The sequence below is a fragment of the Rattus norvegicus genome, chromosome 7 (assembly GCF_021556685.1).
Source record: "Rattus norvegicus strain SHRSP/BbbUtx chromosome 7, alternate assembly SHRSP_T2T, whole genome shotgun sequence".
NCBI lineage: Eukaryota > Metazoa > Chordata > Mammalia > Rodentia > Muridae > Rattus > Rattus norvegicus.
Genome location: NC_141540.1, coordinates 113,315,652 through 113,338,229, shown reverse-complemented (window position 1 = coordinate 113,338,229; position 22,578 = coordinate 113,315,652). Strand labels below are relative to the sequence as shown.

At 42.7% G+C, this 22,578-nt stretch overlaps 1 protein-coding gene across 3 annotated transcripts in view; it reads left to right on the top strand.

Annotated features, from left to right (window-relative positions):
• Positions 1 to 22,578, top strand: part of Col22a1 (collagen type XXII alpha 1 chain) — a 241,795-nt gene that overhangs the window by 157,003 nt on the left and 62,214 nt on the right. For 2 of the 3 annotated variants that reach the window (NM_001447163.1, XM_087557414.1), the window contains 5 exon segments: positions 1,479 to 1,556; positions 13,147 to 13,182; positions 14,884 to 14,937; positions 16,025 to 16,069; positions 19,265 to 19,312. In NM_001447163.1, coding sequence (NP_001434092.1) covers positions 1,479 to 1,556; positions 13,147 to 13,182; positions 14,884 to 14,937; positions 16,025 to 16,069; positions 19,265 to 19,312 — 261 coding nt within the window. 3 annotated transcript variants of the gene reach the window in all.

Below are 22,578 nucleotides of genomic sequence, written 5' to 3'. Positions count from 1 at the left end.
GAAGAGCAGGGAGAAAGACTATAGGGCTTGGCAGACAGGAAAAGAAGGCTGTGAAGCATTGCTTGGAAATGACATGGCTGGTGTACACACAAACTCACAACAGTAATGATTACTTGCTCAAGGGTCAGTATTATTTTCTTAAAGGCTCCAAATGCTAGAGTTTCCAGTGGCTATCATGGCCAAAATTGTAGTCTGTTAACATTTTAAATACTTAAAAGTCATAAAAGTTAATAAATAAATGTTTCCTATAGTCAAATTTCTAAACATAATCCCTTTGGTTCTTCGTGACCAGCTTCTGGGCTGTTTCTCTTTGTAAAACAAATCGACTCATTCCAAGGACATTAAGTGGCCTGAGGAAGGACACCTGCCACTGCATTGTCAGACTGGAGATGTAGGCAGATAATCCCTGGTGTAACGTGTTGATGCATATTCTGAAATTGTGTTGTAAGAAACTGTCCTAGGCAAACTGCATCTCCTGACGCTGCCTGTAGGGTCAGAAGAGGCACAGCAAACAAACTCATTGGCAGTTAGGCACCCGAAATCTGAATATGTGTGCAAAATGGGGTGATCCAAGACTGGAAATGCCACTGTCAGCAGCAGCCAGGCTTGCTGCCCACTTGGAGTCAGCCTTGGTCAAAGACTCCTCTTCCTCTTAGAGGAAGGAATTGAAATACCAGAAACTAGAACATTGACTTCCTTCTGTGGGAAATGGCAAAGTCTGTTCATCTCCTCTTTTCTTCTCTTTCCTTTTCCATCACACTCAGAGAGTCACGTGGTGAGAACAGCAGCAAATGTAGCAGCTAGCTTATGGGGACTGAGTGGCAGGGTTGTACACATGTTATCGTCTTGCTTAACACATTTAACCAGTTTACCACCAAGCTACCTCAGCTGCTTGTGTGTACCACTCTGACAGGCAAAGAAATGTGCATAGGGAGCTTGTCATGGTTTTCAGTGCTGCAGCCACAATTTAAAGTTGAGCCTCCAACAACCAAATCCATACTTCGTGATACTTGAAGCAATGGTTTAACTTGAGTTATTTTGTGAAGCTGCATCTGCCACACCCCGAAGAGCTAACCACAAAGTGTAGGTATTGGGAACGTCTTGAAACATCAACGTCAATGTTTATCTACTGATGGTGTGGGATCTGAGTTGAAATGTGGTACATGTATGGTTAGGATGTAGGTACGATAAGCACAGTAGATATGTGCTCTCTCCAACATGGGGAGTAGTCTTAGTTTCCTAATCACAGTTGGGATCATGCTCAAATCTGGGGATGTTTGAGATGCATGTGATCACAATCATGAGGGCTCTGGTCCACACAGTGAGTGCTGGACCAAGAGATAGAGGATGAAGTCAGGTGATGGATGTGGAACTGATGGAACAACAGTAACGATTCTGTGAGACACATAATTCTTTTTATACATTGTGCCCGATCTTGCCAGCACTAACCTGTTAATCCCATCTTTCTGTCTCCCTAGGGTGACCGAGGAACACCTGGGATCCCTGGCTCTCCTGGCAGCCGTGGAGACCCAGGCATTGGGGTTGCTGGTCCACCCGTGAGTCTTTGTTCAGCTCTCATTGTTCTCAGCTCACAGTGCAAATCCTGCTACTCCTTTGGGAGTCTACAGTATAAGTTACAACAGAGATAGTCCTGTTTCAGCTTATATGGCAGTAGACTGGGTGTCCTTGGGTCCATTGAATGCAGGACCATATGGATGTATTGTACCTCTTATTAGAATAAGAAGAACAAACTTTTAGTCCAACACATGGATCTGATTCAAAACAATTGCAACAAATCTCACTAGCTTTGTATTTGTTCTTTCATAATTCCATTGCATATGTATGTCTGTACTTGGTCATAATCCTTACTATTACCTTCTGCATTTCTTCCTTCTACTGTCGTCCATGTCTCTTGCTTTTTGCCAACTGAATTTACTTAGGGTTCCCCGTGTGAACACAGTTCTGGGCTTATCTACTTGGTGAGAAAGGGCACTCATTGATTGTATAAGTGACTACCATTTAAGAGGTTGACCTCTTTCCTCAGCAAGTATCTATAGCTTCTCAAGGCTGGGTGGAGTCTTATCATTCCTGCCTTTTTTGTGATGCTGTGTCTGTGTACTCAGCGTTGTCACAGATATCAACTGCTAGTGTGATTTCACTCAATGTTTGTAAAGGAAAAAAAAGATCCATGGACCAAATCTTGAGTAACAAAGTCATAGCCAATAAAGTTAGGCTGGGGAAGGAGTGTGATCTGGGGAAACATTGTGGTTTTGTGTATTTCTGGACAAAAAATGTTCATTACTCTGATTCTTCTAATCAGAAAATGTGAGAACTTAAATGGGATCATGGCCTAGAACAGCATCCACCAACTGTCCTCACAGTGTGGGTTTTAAGGCATGGTTTACATCATCTAGTAGGTACAGACTTGTAAGACCTATGGAACTGGTGGCTTTGTTGTTTCTGAGTTATATAGGTTCTTCCAGGTCCTAATCCCAGTGAAGGCTCTCTCTTCTTTGTCCTTAGTCAACCATCCTCTGTAGAATACTTTGTCTAAAATCAGCACACATGGCATTAAAATTTAGAATTCTTTTCAGTGAAGAACTACATTTCTTGAGAATAGAATCATGTTTTATGTTTTCTCACCATCATAGAAGCATGTCTTTTCTTCTCCCTGTCAGTGAGTGATAGCTTTCAGAATTTAAGGACAATTTTCAATCTGAGCATTTTTCTTCTCCCATCTGTTCTCTTTTATGCTAAAGGCAGAATATTGATTCAGCTTCAACTGAATTTTTTTGACAGCCAGCCATGTCTTACTATTACTTGAGAAAAGCTCAAATACTCATCTAAACCTTGGAATAGCTCATGTACCCACGTATAATTATTATTTTAAGCCATGTACCCAACTTCACCCCTGCTAAACATAACCTGGCTAGAAACCAGTGCAGTACATGAGACAGTCTTTGCTTTTTTTCCACATCAGAAAAATGCAGACAACAACCAAAAGCATCTTAAGTAATGAAATTACTTTCATTATTCAATTTAATTAAGAATTTCAGATAGAGTTCTGTATTCAGATCATTTCCCCCCTCCAACTCCTCCTCTGTCCATCTTTCACTTTGTACCATATTCTTGACCTCTTGTCTTTATTATTGTTATGTAGTGTATGTGTATGTTTGTGTGTGCATGCATGCATGTATGTAAATATAGCCTATGCAAATCATCTACTGTTGCTTGTGTGTTTATGGATTTAGGGCTGACTACTTGTTAGAGAGCTATTAATTGTATATATCTCTTCATTTAGGGGTCGGGTTTTATAAGACTCCCATTATCCACAATATTGTCGAAGTTTCCTGGATGCAACTTGGATACATAAAAAGAAGACACTTTATTCCAGTAGACATCTTGATCCTTAGTCTTGTAATCTTTCCTCCCCCATCCTCCACAGCACATGCTCTGAGCCTTTGATATAAGGAGTATGTTACAGATGTGTCACTTGAGGTTGGACACCCTGTGGACAGATCTTCTCTGCTCTTTGACCAGTTGTGGATTTCTAGAAATTTTTTTGACTGCTGTAAAGAAGTTTCTTTAATGGGGGTGAGAGCTACACTCACCCGTGTGTATAAGAATAACTATTTGTGTGTAGTTAGAAATGATACTGACTCAGGATAGTGGCAGTAGTAGGTTCTCCTCTAGGGTCCATGACCTTACTACTGTGGATAGTTGGCTTATTTATAATACCAGCCATACATTTTCTCTCTGAGCAGAGAAGTTCTTACAGCTAATTCAACAGCTTTTGTTTGTCTCTAAAATATAAGTGACACTGTAGTCCCTTTGGGGTATTTCAGTGTTGGGTCATTGCTGTGACTCAGAGGCCAAGTAGCACAATTCTTCACATATAACTCCTGAAAAATCAGAAGATCTAATTTATTATCTATACTATCCTATAAAATAAAACCTTCCCTTTGCCTTGCTCTGTGGTCTTCATCATCTGAGTCAGTTTAGGTCTCTCTCCTCACACATGGTTCTCTGTTCCTCAACTCCCCAACAGGCCTGGGGAAAAGCCCACCCACCCCATCCTACTGGCAATGAGGACTCCTTCAGAATGGCAGAGTTATGAGTTGTCGGTGGGTCTTCCTAGTTTCCACAGGCACTGTGGTAGGAGCAAATGAATTCCCTTGGGGTGGTCTCATCTGATTTAATTGTTTTAACAGAAATTTTCAGCTAGAATTTCTGAAGATCAAAACTCTCCATTACAGCCCTTGTACTTTTTGTTTGTCTTGGATTTCTTTATTTTAGTATCTAAGTAACTAGAAGGAACAAAAGGAAAAGAAATAGTAACCCAGACATCGTGTTTCTGAGGTCTGCCTCTCAGAAGGACCTCTTTCCCTGGAATTAGGAGTGTGATTCCTGATGGAGTTGATCCTTAGAGAAGAAAATGCCATGCGAAGGCCTTCAGTATGGTGGTTCCTTTTTGACTTGTCCATTCCTCACGGATATACCACATCAAGCACATCATTACACAGCTAGACAGCAGAAGTGGCGTAATTCACCCCAAACCTAGCTAGCTAAAACCACCATGAAGTATCTTCCTGCCATCTGATTCCACAGGAAAAGTAATTTGCTGACGGCAGCCAAGAGGCTGTAAATCAACTCTTTAGTGCATGTCTGCCACTTGGGCTTATTAAAAGCTTCCTGGTGGATGAAACCATATTGCATTACCATAAATCTCATTGGCTAGCAGCCTAGGCTGGTGGTGGCCTGAGAAGCTGTATGGGAGGACTTGCTGCTAGCAGGCGCGGTAAGTGGAGGTAAGGTATGATTATGTCAAGTTACTGGGGAACAGAGATCTTTGCTGAGTAGTCCAGTGTCTCTCTCTGTGATCCATACTAGGGAGCAAAAGATCATATTCAACATTGCATTCCCACATGAAGTAGGTTATCCTTCAAAGTTAAGATATGTATCCCAACTATGAGTCTGAGAGATGATCTTTGCTCTTAGAAGGTTGGTGAACCAGAGACAGGAATAAAGCCCATGTACAGTTTGTTATCAAGCAAATGCGTATTGTGGGCAGCTGAGTCCTGCTGTACTCACTCTTGGGTAACTACATGGTACTCTCAGAGATTTCCTTCAAAAAGAACAAGAGATCTAGAGTATTGATGTAACAATGATAGAGGCATACTCTTGGGAACTGGGCTTTGGGCTTGAGCCCCACATATCCCTCTGGCTAAAGAAGTCCTGGTATAGGAAACTGGGAGAGATCATGTCGTAAGCTGCCCTCTGCCTCCTCCTTCCTAAACTTGTGCTCCAAACTTGTATCATTCATAGGCATAGGCCTTCAGGAAGAGAGCCAGGAGCTTGTCTGCTGGCTCTGGTTCCATCAGCAGGCAGGAGGCAGTATGGTGATAGAGTGGCTTGGGGTTTTAACTTTCTGCTTCTAGACCTTCACAAACAAAACCTTCTTTTTAATCTTCAAGTTGTTTCTTGTCTCCTTTTGGCAAGAATTAAAAGCTAAAGCATAAGCTCATTCAGATTTTGGGGAGATCAAAGCTCTTGGGCTTGATAGCAGGAGCTCTGTCAGGACAAGGCTCTTCTTGACATCCCACATAGCCCAGGACAGGCTGTTTCCTATTCTGACCATCAGTTTCCATATGGACCAAGTGCCTGCAATTTCAACAGCACCAGCAAGGGGAACTGGGAGAATGTAGCCTGATGCTATTGGTGATGATGCCCAACACCTTACCTTTGCTTCTGTGATGTCATCAAACATCTTCAGGATTTCTCAGATGTCAAAGCCTGAAATGTCTGAAAGTTAGCTGTAGGGATGCCTTGATGAGTCAAGATGTGTCTTAGTGTTCACATGCACCAATGTATCCGTACAGCTCTCCAACGGCTTTATAGCTTAAGAGGGTGACTGGAAGCTCGGAACCAACTGATTTCAGGGGAAGAAGCATTTCTGTAGTTTCTATGGAAGAATGTAAAAATCATAGAACCTGCATCCACCGAAGTATGAGAATTAGAATAATGTCATCCAACATTACCTACCTTTGGCAGGCAATCTGAGAAGAAGCTTCAGGCTCTCCTTTCTCATTGTCAGTTAATCCTCCCAACATCCTTGAGACCATCACTGCTTGCTGGTGAGGAAGCAGACATGAATATGTGGAGCTACTTCCCCAAAGGCATGTGGAGGGTGTGGGAAGCTGGCCTTGAACCCTCTGTACTGAGAAACGGGTACCTCAGTGGCTCTTCTAGGAAGAGGGCATAGGGGATGTCCCCACTTCTTAGGCCCAGTCTTCAAGTGCTTCTTGTGTCTTTTTGTGTTCATTATATTGTTCCTAATCTTTACTCAGGATGGTGGTATTGTGATGAGCCTCTGATTTTGGGGGACTGAGACACCTGCTTGTTTCATGACATGCTGGACACCTAAGTTCTCCTGGCTAAGTCCTGGTTTTCCACAGCCCAAGTCATCGCAGGAAACAACTCTTGGTCCTGGGTAGAGAAATAATCCATGTTCTTGCCAAGTACCTACCTGGTACTACTGTGTTTCAACATGTAGCTAGCCTTGGCTTCATATTGTCTGATCGGGCACCAGAGTTTCTATTTACATCTTTTCTTTCTTGGACTCTATTCTATTCTCTGTACTCTTTCCAGAATATGGACTTACAGCTGTTTTTCTGAACTGTATACCTTAAACAGTTCTAGTCTGTTTGGAAACATTCAGTCTTTCCAGCCCAGACCTGAGTTTCTCTTGACTCCCCCTACCTCTAGTTTTCTGCTGTGCAGAAAGTCTGGTACTCTTTGTCTGGTGCTCCCTCTGCATAAGGATATTCCAGCCAATGAAGGATGACATGTATAATGAAATCCCAAAGACTATTTTGTTTAATGATGCAATAGCCACCTTAGTTTCTGCAAAAATACTTTATGACGTATGTACAATGAACAAATTGCCCAGCAATACATTTCTTAGAACATATCTATCTTGAGTACATGCCACAGACATACAGATATATATCACACAGGCATACATGCACAAAAAGGAAAACACATGGGAATGTATACACTCATTTCTACACTGGTGGTTGCTGATAGATGCAGATAGTGGAAACTGACAGACGGAGAGTTCCAAGGGTCTGGCATGTGGTATATACCTTCTGTTTATCTCTGCTTTTGTGTTGTACTCTGGTCCAACTGTCAAAAAGTTGATCATGCCTCTTCCTTTTGTTATAGGGCACATAGGGAACTAAAGTAAGTTGTTATTTTCAGAGCTTTTGTTTCTGTGTGTCTATGATGTGTCTTATGTGTGGTGGGGTGAGAGGACAGTGAGTCCAAGAACTACATATGATGTTCCTTCTATGAGGTAGTCATTCCAATTACACATGATCAGGACTCAATAGATCAGGGTTAAGAGATACCAAGAGCCACTGAAATGTGCCTGAGAAAAGATAGGGATTGGGGTTGGGGATTTAGCTCAGTGGTAGAGCGCTTGCCTAGCAAGCGCAAGGTCCTGGGTTCAGTCCCCAGTTCCAGAAAAAAAAAGATAGGGATTCTAAACAGTGGGAGAGAGAGAAGAAAAAGGTAGTTCATAGAGAAAAGAAACAGGATATCTCTGTGGAGCAGAAGCCAGGCAAAAACAGAATGCCAGGCTTTGCACAGAAGAGAACTGATTTCCCTCCCTCATAGAATGATAGATATCCCAACAGTAGGAAGAATAGTACAATGAGTCCCCTTTACCCCATGTAGCCATTTGGCTACCATGCTGGGCTCCTTTTTATGTCAACTTGACCCAAACTAGAGTTATTTTGGAAGAGAGAACCTTGATTGAGAAAATACCATTCTCCCACCAGAATGGCCCATGGCCAAGCCTGTGGTGCATTTTCTTGCTTGATGATTGATGTGTGAGGGCTAGGCTCACTATGAGTCATGCCATGCCTAGGCTGTTGGTCCTGGGTACTCTAAGACAGAAGGCTGGGTAAGCCTTGAGGAACAAGCCAATAAGCAGCACTCCTTCATGGCCACGTCTGCCTTGAGTTCCTGCCCTGACTTCACTCAGTGATAGACTGCTGCCTGAAATTGTGAACTGAAATAAATCTTTCCCTAACCTAAGCTTCATTAGGTCATGGTGTTTTATCACAACAACCAACATAAACCCTAAAACAGTCACCCACAAGGTCTCTAAGCTAGTGGTGTCTATTTTTCTTTCATTATCTTTCAATCCTCTTATTTTGAATCATTCTTAGGAATACATAATTTTATGTCTACCTATTTTAGACTATATTTATGGAAGATAAGAACATATAAAGTGTATAAGTATATATATATATATATATATATATATATATATATATATATGTACCTTCATCATACACAGAAAACACAATGCCAAATACACTATCACTCACCTTTTAATTGTAAAACCAGTGAGTGCTCTGTTCAGCCAATTTCTCTGTTCTTTGAATCAAGAGCCAAGTGAACAAATTGCTTAGTCTTTACAAGGATCTTTGACTAATTTGTAGATCTCCCCTCTCCTTTTATTTTTGTATTTTGCTACTTGTTTGTAGAGGACATTGGGCTTAGTGTTTGTCCCATAGGGTTGTTTTAGGTTTGCTAACTGGATTCATTAACAGGAGCTGCCACCCTTGTAGGCCTCATTAGTTTCCAGATCCAGAGGCTTGATCAGACTCAGGTTTGATGTTTTTGGCAAGACTTCACAGATGCCCTGTTGCACATCAGGAAGCACATACGATGGATGTCTGGTGGGTCTCTTTCTGTGATGTTCACACCCTTTTGATGTTTAAAGCAATCAATTAACACATCAAGGGCTGCAAATTGGTGCTCTGGTAGTTCTGTGGATTGATTCTTCTGTCTTTATTAGCTGAACTGTTTCTCTATAGAGAGCTCTCTCCTCTACAACCCATCTACTCAGCTTACATACCTAGTATGAAGGGAAATTCTTGAGTCTTCCCCAGTGAATGCTTTCACATAATGTCTTTTAGAGATGACCCATTAGACTTTTGTTGGAATACTTTTAAAGAATGCTTCAACTTAAGGATTTAAATGCATTTGGTGTTTTAATACATCTTTTTGATGCTCAAATTGTTTTAGCTTATTTCCATAAGAGTCTATGCAAGTTGAACCTTAGTCCTTTGATACAGGTAACTCCCTTGCTTGTCTATGGCATAGAGATCTAGGTTTGTAATGTATGTGCTTTGGTTAGATCTCTGACTATACTCACCAAGCAGGAATAATTTCTCTGGGTGGAAAATGGTACTAAAGAGTGAGTCAGGGTGTTAACTAAAATGACTTTTGGACATGTATATCAGATTACGTACGTGTGAGTTACCTCTCTAATCACTGTGATGGGGTACCCAATAACGACAATGCAAAGGAAGAATGGTTTGTTTTTTTAAGCTCACAGTTTTGGAGATATAGTATACCTTGGCTGTTCATGCATAGCTGGGGTTTAACTCACAGTTGACCAGCAGGAGGGGGAGACAGCTGGTTAATGCTGTGTCACCAGTATGGAAGTGTACTTTAGGCTGGAGTCAAGCCCAGGCTGCAACTTTTAGGACTCTTACAGCGTCTATCCACGTCCTCCAGGTAGCCTTCACCCCCATGGTGTTCTATATACATTTCCAATAGCATCATCATCCAGGGAACAAGTGTTGAGAAAAGTGTGCTCCTGGACCATCCCAAAGCATTATGAGGAGATACATAGGCTTCAGAACTAGGAAGGAAATCACCATGCAATCCTCTTCTGTGGCATACTTTTTAAAAATGTAACACATGTATACAACATATTTTGATCATATACATCTTTTACTTCTCCCTGTAACTCCTCCCAGATTCATTTTACAGCCCATCTCAAATCTATGTCCTCTTTTTAAAAATCAATTTTTTATAATCCACTGATTCTACCTGTGCTGCCTTTATACTCAAGTATGGATCTCTCCACAGGAGTGTAGTTGAACTCCCAGGAGCCACAGCCCTCAAGAATACTCCTTCTTCCTCTGTCAGAAGTCATGAACTGTCCACAGTGCCTCAGTTGGCGGGGCTCATGGCTTTCTATGCCCTCCATGTTGGAATGTTCACTGGCTTGATCTCGTATGGGGAACCATAGCTGCTGTGAGTTCATGAGCACAGTGTCCTGTTATGTCCAGAAGACACTGCTTTGTTCTGATTCCCCCTGACCTCTGGCTCTTTTAATCTTTCTCTCCCATATTTTGGATGGTCCATGAACCTTGGATAAATGGATGTGCCATAGCTATCCCATTTGTGTCTAAGCATCCCGCTGACTTATTCTTTGCACTTTTGCCAGTGTGGGTTTCGGTATTAATTTCTATCCATTCCACAAATCCTTGAAAGGTATGTAGAGTAGCTATGGGAATGCTTTTTATGGTGCAGACATCAGGTGGCTTTTCTACTCTGTATTTTCTTTTATTTCTAATAACATGGGGGAAAGCGACCATCTAGCTTTATATTGTAGTTGAAAAATAATGTTTAGAGAGGTGAAAGAATTTGCTTAAAGCCAAAATGCTAATATTTGATTAAGCTAAGATTTGAAATAACATCTTTGAATGTAAAGCCTATCCATCAAAGTTGCATAAGAAGATCATTGGGAACCTAGTTTAATGACCAAGTGAAAGGCTTTTAATTTAATTTGGAAACAAAGAGTGGCACTAAAAATGGCACAGTAACATTCCTCATGCCAAGGACAGGCTGCCCTCATTACATTTCTTTTTTATTGGATATTTTTTATTTACATTTCAAATGTTATTCTCTTTCCCAGTTTCCCATCCATAACCCCCCATCCCATTCTCCTTCCCGTTCTTCTATGAGGATATTCCCCCACCTATCTACCAACTCCTTACCCCCTCCCTGCCCTGACATTCTCCTACACTGGGGGGTCCAGCCTTGGCAGGAGCAAGGCCTTCTCCTCCCATTGGTGCCCAAGGCCATCCTCTGCTACATATGTGACTGGAGCCATGGGTCTGTCCATGTGTACTCTTTGGATAGTGGTTTAGTCCCTGGGAGCTCTGGTTGGTTGGTATTGTTGTACTTATGGGGTTGCAAACCCCTTCAGCTCCTTCAGTCCTTTCTCTAACTCCTCCAATGAGGACCCCATTTTCAGTTCAATGGTTGGCTGTGAGTATTCGCCTCTTTATTTGTTATGCTCTGGCAGAGCCTATCAGGAGACAGTTCTATCAGGCTCCTGTCAGTAGGCACAATCTTCAATATTGTCTGGTTTTGGTGGTTGTACATAAATGGGCTAGATCTCCAGATGGGGCAGTCTCTGGATGGCCTTTCCTTCAGTCTCTGCTCCAAACTTTATCTCCATATCTCCTCCATTAATATTTTTGTTCCCCCTTCTAAGAAGGACTGAGGCATCCACACTTTAGTCATCCTTCTTGAGCTTCATGAGGTCTGTGGATTGTTTTATTGGGACATCCAAGGTTTTGGGCTAATCGCTTATCAGTGAGTGGATACCATGTGTGTGTGTTCTGCAATTGGGTTACCTCACTCAGGATGATATTTTCCAGTTACATCCATTCACCTATGAATTTCACGAAGTCATTGTTTTTAATAGCTGTGTAGTACTCCATTGCGTATCACATTTTCTGTTTCCATTCTTCTGTTGAGGTTACATCTGGGTATTATAGCCCCATTGGAAACTACCTGAGAAGAACAAAATTCGGATACATGATGCATTATGATTGGGAAATTGGTGGCCTCAGAGTCAAATACATCAGAAGTGACTTCCAAGCGCATGATTTTATCTGTTTCACTTTAGCTAAGTTACTAAATGCATTTCAGCTTCAGCTTCTCTCTAGCAAATGGATAATAAAGATGCCAGGTGTGTAGGCATCCTGCTAGAGCTAATGTTAGGATGTGTGTGTGTGTGTGTGTGTGTGTGTGTGTGTGTGTGTGTGTGTGTGTGTAAATAGGATCTGATGCCCCTCTTGTTTGCATGGTGAGCAATAGTGGAAAGTCCCCTTCTTCTCATACCCTTCTGTGTCTTTATCTGGTATTCCTTATGTATGGATAAGGATTCAGCCATTACTGAGTGCTGTAAAAGTTTGAGAATTGGATAATAAGAGCCCATCAATAGCTAAGTGATGCTATTCACATTGCACTAGCTTTTATTAGCTGAAATACTTCCTCGTAGAAAAAAATGCTTGCTCATTGATGTTTGCCTCCTGGTCTACAGTGCATGTAAAAAGAGAGTGAAAATGCTTGTGTCTATAGAGATCATTTGCTGAGGCTCTACTCACTAGCAGAGTATAATGGTGTGTGTGTGTGTGTGTGTGTGTGTGTGTGTGTGTGTGTGTGTGTGTGTGTGATATTTCTCAAACATCTCGATCAAAACCCTAGAACCTTCTCCCCGTCTCAGACAGACGTACTGCCCTCAGGACTCTGCTGTTTTTCTATTGTAAACTTGTAAGGATGTTCATATGCGCTGGCAGCTCAGGGACATAAGCAATAGGGGAGCTGGGTACTTAATCACAATGCAGGGACCATGGCCTTTTTGCGAACATTCTTCCCCCTCTTGGGTATACTTATGCTTTTCTGGACACTGCTACAAGATGTGGGAATTAGTGAGTTGAGGACAGGGGCATGATGAATTCTGAGGCTTTCCCAAGTGTGACAAGGTAAGTCCAGGCTCAAAGGCGTGTCAGCCTTCCATATAAACACACCCATCTGGTGGCAGAGGTTCACAGCACAGGTTGGTCTCTTCATTGAAAACTGAGAGTTGCTCATTGATGAATTAAATTCTGGCCTATTCAGGAGGAACCAGTACCTCTCCAAGGATATGTAGAATGGGAAACTCGGGGCACACCAGGTATGTGTGGAATGGGTGGAACTGAGGAACCATGTGGAAACAAGTAACACTTTTTCAGGAGAGGATCTATATTAGCAATATACTTTACAAAACAGAGCTTAGTGGTACATGTTTACAGTCCCAGAACTTGGGAAGTGGAGGCAAACGGATCAAGAGTCCAAGGTTATCCTTGGCTACATAGTTTTGAGGCCAGTCTGGCATACATGAGGCCCTGGTTTTCTGGCTTGGGCCTTTAAGAATGACTAAAGTATGTTTAAATGGTGAGATAAGGATTTCTATTTGGTTTGCTAATTTGTTTATTCTTTACTCAGGGCCCCTCAGGACAACCAGGAGATAAAGGACCCCCGGTACGGTATGCTTTCGATGGAGGACTCTTAATACAGTTCTAAATCAGAGGCAATCAAAAGTCACTAGAAATTCCTCACACTAGACAGAATCTCTAAAATATGAGCATGAGCTTATAGGAACATTGGGGAGGAAGGGCGTGGTGGGTTCAGTTAATCCAACACAATTGTTTTACAGTCAGGAACACAGAAGTGGAACCCCAATTTAGTGAATTTAATCAAATGCGCAGAGAAACTGGTTTTGAATTCTGGGTTTACCCATCCACAGAGCCAGGAACACATGGGAGGCTTTCTCTTGATTTGTAACATGGAGGAAATAACAGCTATGAGCCATTGTGGAAATTTGTTGGGCTCATTTTATACTAATACAACAGGAGAGCCCCCAAGATGCATTACTAATACAAAAGGAGAGCCCCCAAAATGCATTTGTTCTCAGGAGCAGCCACCATTGTTGGCCATTTTAAAGCATTCACTGTGTACCTGCTGGAGTGTCTTCTGCTTTTAAGTCCCCTCATAAGCAGAGGAACTACATATCAACAGCTGGGATCATACCCAGCCTTTGGCTCTGGGCACATATTTTAAATTGGTATTCATTTGTGGTTTCTGATTAAGGAAGAGAGGAAGTCTTGTGGATGTTTTGCTAGATGAAGAAACTGAGACTCAGAACAATTGAGCCTTATGGTCATGAGATTTCACAGCAATTTATGCTGTGTAGAGCTGAAGGAGGTGGGACTCTGGATGAAGGGCAGGTATGAAGAGAGATCAGCAAAGACTCCCCGACCCCCTCCAAAGAGGTCATTTCAGCTCCTGCAGAGCAGATACTGAATGCCCTGAGAAGAGCTCATTTTTCCACTTGTAAATCTAAGAAAATGAGAGCCATTGCCTGATATTGCCCACAAAATGTCAACATAATGGAAGTGATCTTAGGAAGGCGATCAGTGTCGTGCATGAGCTGAGTATTTTGTTGGGTCTTGTGCAAAGAAAATTGTTTAACCGATTAGCAGCTTACAGCGCTGGCTATGAAACTCAAGGTGCATAGTAGGGCCCTCTGGATTGGTGCTCAGTCATGGTTCTCTATAGGAGCTGTGTCCTCCACTCTAGCAAAGGGGCCATAAGGAGCTAGTACATGAGGTTTATGTCACGCATCCATGGAAGGTTTTCCTGAGCGTTGTGTCTGTGTACCTAGCACAAGTCTCCACGGAGTGCATCCTGCTCAGTAAGGTCTGAACGTGGTGCTTTTGACACATACATTATTGTCAAATTTCTGTTCATGCTGCTGTGATACCATGCTATGACAAAAGCAGCAGATGGAAAAAGTCATTTTTTCATGTCTTAGCTCTGCGCAAGGAACAATCTGTTGTAGCAGGGAGGACAAGGCAGCAGCAGCAGCATGAAGCAGCTGCTTGTATCTCATCTACAGTTAGGAGGCATGGATGAATAAGCACTTGGCTCACCTTCTCCATTTGCTACAGCCCAGGATCCCCAGATCATGTTTAATATGGGTCTTCTCTCATCAATTAGCATAGCGGTGATAATCCCACAACGTATGTCCAGAATCTGAAGGGATTCTAGATTCCATTACGATAACACTTCATACTAGCAGTCTCTCTGCATAGCTGGTTGTTTGTGTAGTCATAGCCAGCTGTACAGACAAAGGTGAGCCCTGCCTTCTCACAGTTGGAGCCTATCTTTCTTTTTCATCAGGGATCTCGAGGCTTACCTGGATTCCCCGGCCCACAAGGACCAGCTGGCCAGGATGTAAGTAAAGCGAAGCACCCTGGGGTTAGTCAGTGTTTAGAGTCAGCTCCTGTGAGCCCATCTAACCTTCTCCTAGCCTTCCTTGTCCATGTGGCCAGCATCCATACTCAACCATGTTTCTGTGGAGCCCCAGAGTGTCTGTTTATATATTTTTAATTTTCTGTCAATTGGGGATTTTTGAATGATTCAAATTTCCTTTTTAAACATTTTTATGATGTTTTCAGAACCCTGAGTACTCCTGGGTCTCCAGTACACTGTCACTTATTTCTTGGTCATTCTGTCTTGATAACATAGGGTCTGATTCTTCCTGGCTGTCCTGCCCACTTCTCCTCAAGGGAATTACACAGGCTGCCTGAGGCCCCTTGGGATAAAACCCATTTATGATGCTGATGGCAGACATCTTTTGTCTTTATTTCCTGGCCTTTGATCCAAGAGCCTAGAGCTTAGGATCTGTAGGTCCCTGATACTCAGCAGCATGCCAGGCACCAGAGGCATTCAGTTCACACTCATTGGCAAGACGAATAAATGGCAGCTATGAGATTTTATAGGGCAAAGATGCTTCAGTAAGCAACAGCGTACACTGCTTATCACCTGCCTGTGCTGTTATTGGTCCCCATTAAACAGAGATAGTACAACCTTCTTCCCTTCACTGGGTTCTATTACAGAAAGGAAGCTCTTCTTGTTCTTGTTTCCCAACATTCAGATTTACCTGTCCCTCTGTCATTTTTACATTCCTGTATCCCATCATCAATGAAAGCATTTTCTTCTCAAAGCTACTTCTACCCCTCATATTTGGAATAAAATATCAAGACAGGTTTGCATGTGGATGGACTTCTGAATGCACACAAAGTACACAATGTGGTTGTAGTTTGAGGTTCTCAGGAGACTTATAGAAAGGATTATCCCCTACACACTTACCACTATCGCTTGGAAAGCTCAACTACGTCCTATTTTCAGAGTTGGGTGAATTGTAGTTGAGTACAGTCAAGTCACAGTTGGCTGAGGCAGAGGGTGATGGAGGGATGTGTAGAGTAGATAGAGGGGGTCTGATCACCAAAATGATGGCTTTCTTTCTTCTCTCTTTTAGGGTACACCAGGAAATCCAGGAGAAAGAGGGCCTCCTGGAAAACCAGTATGTCACCTGCCGGGTCTGGATGAATGCTGACTGTCAGTCAGGGTGCCAGCGAGAAATAAAGTGCAATTAAGACAGTTCAAGAGGCTTTAACCAGGGACTAATTGGGCAGCGGGAAGTCATTTGGGGTGTAGTGCAACCAGGAGTATACCATGGTGTAGATCCATGTCCATCACGGTACTTGTTTGCAGAGCCAGGTGCTGGCTAGAATGGTGGGTTGAGAGCTGTGGATTCAAAGCCACTGCCAGAAAGCCTGGCCTGAGGCAGGTACACATCTTCTTACCTCCCAAGGCCCTGATGGGACCTCCCTTTGGTCCATTTCAGCCATGGGCCATCAGGGGAAGATAGCCCTGAGATCCAGTGAAACAAGACCCAAGACAGAGTGGTGGAACTAGTGTGGAAACTCAACCATAGTGGCATCCATTACCAACATGCGCATTTTCTATATTTTGGCTGGCTTGAGTGCTGGCACCATTTAGACAGCCGGAAGTAGTTATTTTGGTTCATTTGAGAATGCAAGACTGATTCTCTATGAGCTTAAGGAGGTTCTCCCAGGTTCCTAGCTTGATTGCACACCAACTGAAGATCCAACAGGTACCTCTGAGCTACAGTAACCCCATCTTCTGGGACACATCCTGAATTGGCCGTGGTAGGAGAGAGATACCAAAGGTTTAGCCAGGCAACAAGGTCATTTTGGCCTCTTTAAGAAAGAACTCATGAGGCTGAGCATGTGTGGGCATGGAAAGGACCTCTCCATGAGGAAACAGACCATTAGAAGCAATGTCCAAGAGAGTGTCCCATTAGGCTTCTGTCTAGAGACTCCTCCCACAGTCTACTATTAGAATCAAGTTGCTCAGCTGGACAGAAGCTTCCTCTTGTGATGGGTCTGAGGGGTTTCTTGTCCTCTTTGCAAGAATGGCTTCAGGCAAGTTCCCAAGGCACAGAGAGTGCTGGGCACTCATACAACTCTCCTTATCTTGTTTGACCTGGTGGCCACAGCAGAGAGCAAGAGCAGGATCTTGTTCTGCCTCTGGGGCAATGACACTTTCCACTGAAGACTTCCACAGGGATGCCTATCAGTTACATTGGAAAATGTGAAAATAACTACTTTTCCACCATAGACCCAGCTTTATAGCAGCCAGTGGAGCTGTTTGTAAGCTATGTCATCATTGCAGGGCAAGACCATAGCGAAACAGGTAGAAGAGTAAGACTCTGGCCAGAGGCATTGAAAGTTTAAAGTACACCTGCCACAGGCTGGAAATTGACATGACCTTGCAAGGATAAACTGGTAGAATACAAAAGACGGTGTAGACAGTTGTGTCTCACCGACAATCACCATAGGTCAGAGAGTTCCATCTTTCTCTGACTAGCCCATTGCCACATGGAGCTGTACAGTGAGTAGCCTATAGGCAAGGCCTGACCTCTGCACCTCCCTGTCAATCATTGGCAGTATGGCTTCCCCATAGGTTCTAATGAATGTTCTCAGCAGCGGAGGCTGGACGGAAGAAGACTCTAGGTGGATATAAGTTGTGTCCTCTTTATTCCAATACGTTTCACCATGTGTTACCTAACGTCATTGGACCTAATCTCTAGCATGTGGCCAACTCCTGAAAGGTATCCATGGCTGTGTCACCTGGCATGCATTTTATGTCCCCAGCCCCAAAGTTACCACTTCCATACAAAACTAAGGTGACTTTCTCCAGACCTTTCATGAGGGTTACAGAAAAATGATATGAGCGGGACCCTGGTTAAATTATCTCAAAGCCTTTCTGTTGTTTGTACTCACCCCCTTTCCGCTGTGCCTCTGTGAATAATGCCCAACACACTCAAAGGGCTCGTGCCAGATATGAAAAGAACGAACAACAGTGTAAGATATCACAGTACAGTGCTAACTGTCTAACAATGTCCCACTGGAAGCTGTATGGATCCTCCCACCTCCTGAACAACTCATATGACCTTCTCAGAAAACCATAACCGATCTCAGCTAAAAAATTCCCTCTTTAAACTAAAAGGTTAATAAATGTCTATTAGAAAGGTCAGATTTTTCTCCAGAGTATCTCACACTGACAACTGGAAGCAAGCGACTGTCTCACTCTAATACGCCTTTAGCAACCGCATGCTAAATGGGTTCTCCTTGCTATGCTACTGACTCCACCACCCCCAAATTGGGGTATTCTAGCCCCAGTGTTTCTCAGAAACATCACAATTTATTTTTCAGAGAGTTGATTGAATTGGACACCTCAGCACAGGAGACGACATAAATCCTCTGTAGCCACCAGCAATTAACTTCTCAAAAGCAGTCAGATGGCTTGTCAGCTACAAGATGAAATGAAGCCTCTCAGCTAAGGAAAATGGAAATTTATAGAAAAAATGTCTAGGTCTTAACCTTCTTAAGGGTCATTACTATAGACCAATGATGGCCCAAGCTCGTGTGGTGGAGTCCATGCTCTGCCTCTGGGGAATTGTTCTATTGTGCTTCTTCCCACTGTAGTCTTTAGCTTACAGCAGAGATTTCCAACCCCGAATGAACTCCCCTGTAAGTTGTCTTCCTTTTTATTTTCCCCAAGTGTCCCTTGAGCCCAATGCAATCTGAATCCTCCTTATCTCCTGTGCTACAGGTTGGTTACAGGCATCACAGGGCATGCTCCAACTCAGTGGGTTTGTGAGTCCAGTGGCTTCAGCCTCGTTCACACATACCTTCAGACATGTCTCATTTCCCCTTTCATCCCAGAATAAAGTATGTTATTTAAAGTGTTCCTTCACCCAGGAGAGTTGAATACACTGGTTTATATCATACTAGGCTGTGAATGATTAACAGCAATAACTCTTGACCATTTGGAACCTTTGTGACAGGTGAACCATAGGCAGTCTAGTCCTTTGTTTCCTTGTAATATCTGTGTAACCTTTTATGGTTTGATAAGGGCATGGAGGGAGAACATGAGGAGGCTGGGGATAGGGAGTCCTCTAGACATGGTCAGGATCGGACAGCTTGAATGGGTACTGCTCCGGCACAGTCTCCTTTGGTGGTTACCAGGCTTGGGATTCTGATAGACCTGCTTGTATCCCATGAATACACAAACCTGTTGTGAATACCCAAACAGCTTACACTCTGAAGACCATTCACTCTCTGAAGATTCATGAAGATACTGTGTGTATGCATGTGTGTCTGCACTTAACTTATTTTTACTTTGACAGGGCCCATCTTCACTGCTGTCTCCAGAGGACATAAATCTCTTAGTAAAGGTAAAAGTGCATGTGTTAAAAATGGTGATGGGGGAGTACAGACCTCAAAACCTTTCCCCTTCCTGAACAAATATTTAATAGTCTTAAGAACAGCAGAAACATCTGTTATGAATTCACCATGTGACAAGTGCCTGTTAAGTCTACATGATTGAGTATGGCAGCCACCAATCACAGGCATCAAAGATTTGTTTTATGTGTATGGGTATTTTGCCTGCAAGCACGAATGTGTACTATGTACATGTAGTGCCCACAGAGTCCAGAAGAGGATGTTGGATTCCCTGGAACTGGAGTTATAGATGGTTGTGAGCTACCATCTCATTTATTAAAGGCTTTTATTAATTGAGATAATTCTTCATGGTTTGGTGACACTGTAAGGACCAGGGTTTATAGAGGCCCCCAGCCTTTAGGATTTAAACCTTAGGATACCCCAATCTGTATGGCAGTGATGACAGGAGAGGATGAGACTATGAGGGTCAAATCTCACACTTCATTGCCACAGCACTGAGACAGACATTGATCCAGTGTTGATTCTCCAGCTGCTATAAAGGATGCAGTTATGTTCATCCAGGCAGACAGAAGCTTAGCAATAACTTGAGCACTTGTGGTCAGGTCCAGTACTCTGTCCTTGGAAACCTTTAGACCATAGCCTGCCCAATCGGATTTGGCTGGAACTGTGGAGCTGGCCATCTTTTGCTTTGATTCTTGTGTCTCCAGCCACTGTGATGCTTTAGGTTAAAGTCTGACAGTCTATTCCAGCTAACTTGGAACTATGAAGGTGTCTTTCACTACCGAAATAACTACTGTCCCAAAGCATTTTAGAACAACACATACCTCATCATGACAGCTTGGAGATTGCCTCAGAAGAAATCCTCCTTGTAAGATGGACTTCTGTAGTTAGATCTTTGCCCTGGGAGGCCAATTTCAGAATATCTTCATGAAATGCCTCCCTTTAGTAAATCCTACCTTATCTACCCTCTCCCAAGTGCTGTGTTCCATTACTGACTTTCTACTGTAATTGAGTCGTAGGTGAGTTTATAAATGGAGCAAGACACTAGTTTTAGGTTGTAAAATAATTAACCACATAGTGATATGTAACAACAACACTTTATTATGCTTTAATTCTGTGTTTGATGAGATGGACATTTTCCATTCATTATTCTTGTTTGACTTGAGGTCCTCATTTCACAAACAAGGAGATTGAGGCTCATAAATGAGCTCCAAGTTGACAGAAGCCTTATAAAGTCATATGCCAGAGAAATGAAGCTACACGCCAGTAGGGCCTGCTCACAACCATCTCGTTGGAAAAAAAGACTCTATGTTTGGTCTCTGGAAATTCAGAGAATACACGACTTACCCACAGAAAGGGTATAGGATCCAGAGAAGCTGAGTTCCAGGTATCACCAGCCAACGAAGAATATCAGTAGTACCGGGTGGTGCTCGACTCATCTTGTGGTAACTGAGATTACAGACTGGTTCAGGAGATTGGGTCTGGCATTTTTCTGGAATAGTAGGCTATGTAAGATGACAACTAGGGAAAACCTTTGCTGGAAACAAGACAAAATGGTAAGGATTTTGGATTTTCATGTCCAGAATAAGTCTTAATGGCTAGAATTCTTGCAGCCTGCAAGTTCGCTTCATTCTTGCTTATCTACCCCTCCCTCTATCCACCCATCCACCTATTCATTGACACATCATTCACCATTCACCCATCTCTTCACCCACCTATTTCTTTTAGTCATCCACACCTACCCATATATTCATTTATTCATGTCCACCTATGTCCATCCATCTGTTCATCCATCTATTGTTGTAATGGCCCATTTATACATCTTATTTAAATGTGTTAATAATAATAATAATAATCCTGGATCTTCTCCAGTCTTCTAATTTTAAAAGAAAGAAACCAGGAAGCATGTGGTTTCTTCCTCTACTTTACCTAACCATCGCTTCATATACTCCAGCAATTATACTACCTTCTAAATATACAGTTTCTCAAACAGCATGCTAAAAGAAGATGAGACGAGATATGAAAATGACACATGGTTGATTGGTTGGTTCATCATTCGACAGTTGCTTGGGTCTTTGGGTTTCATTTATTGAACTCAGAACCGTGAAAGATTATTTGCTGTGAGTTGGTCCTGCAAAGATCAAGATGGTGTACTTTGTGGGCAGAGAACAAAGTTACAAGCAGACCACACAGTACTGAGACCAGTCTTTGAGAGCATGATGAGTCCATCTCTTTCCAGATGCCGTCAGGAAAGCTTAGAGTAGAAGATAACGTAAACTATATTTGAAGATTACATAGGGGAGAAGCAAGAGAAAGGAGAACTTGCTGTTATGACACAGAAAAACAACTGTGTTCTGAGATTAGAAGATAAAGCAGGTGAATGCAGAATCCATTAAGACTGCAGGTCATTGACTATAAACCCTTATGGTCACATGCTTTTATTTGGCCTTCCATACAGAGCACTCAGTGGACCTTAGCTAGTATATTTATTTTGTGTTGATAAACAGCAACTGACCTTTAGATTCATAGAGTCAGTGGTCTCAGAACAGTATCCCACAGATCAGAAGCTTTGCAAGTATCTTTTACAAATGAATAATGGGTCAGCAAGAATGACTGAATGTTCTGGGCATTGTCTACCTGGTCTCCCTATTTTCTTAGTGCTTTCTTTGTGTTACTTATTTAAGTTTCCTCAAAGAAGAGAATGAATAGAAGAGCTTAGGTGATCCAAGAGAGGGGCACATGATGCAGCTGGAGTACAGTCAGGTTACTTGATACTTGGCCTACTGGGAACTTTCAAGGTCAAGAGGTGACACAGACAAGTCTGAAGCTTTGAATTTACGCCAGGAACAGCATTTACCTGTCCTGATAAAAAGCAAAGCTGAGTTCCTAAGAACATTTATTAAATGCCTGTCCTGGGAAAAGAGAAGGGCTAAGCAGGGTCACAATGTGGCTTTGTGTCACAGCCAGGACATACTGTACGAGGTGCCTGTGGCTTCCTTTGTTCTCCTTTCTTAGGGAGCCACTTTACCTTGGCACACCGCAGAGACTTTCCCTCCTGGCTTTGTTTGACTCTGTCCTCAGGGCAGAACATGCTATTTCTAGTAACACTCAGTGTTTGCCTTCACTGTGCACTCAACATTTTTGTTCATGCTCACAGGCGTTTTTTACATGAATTTTGACATTTTTCTCAGGCCATATTTCCAGCCAGGTGTCTGGCTAGAATTAGAGAAAAACTGGGAAGTAATTAAGACTCATTCAT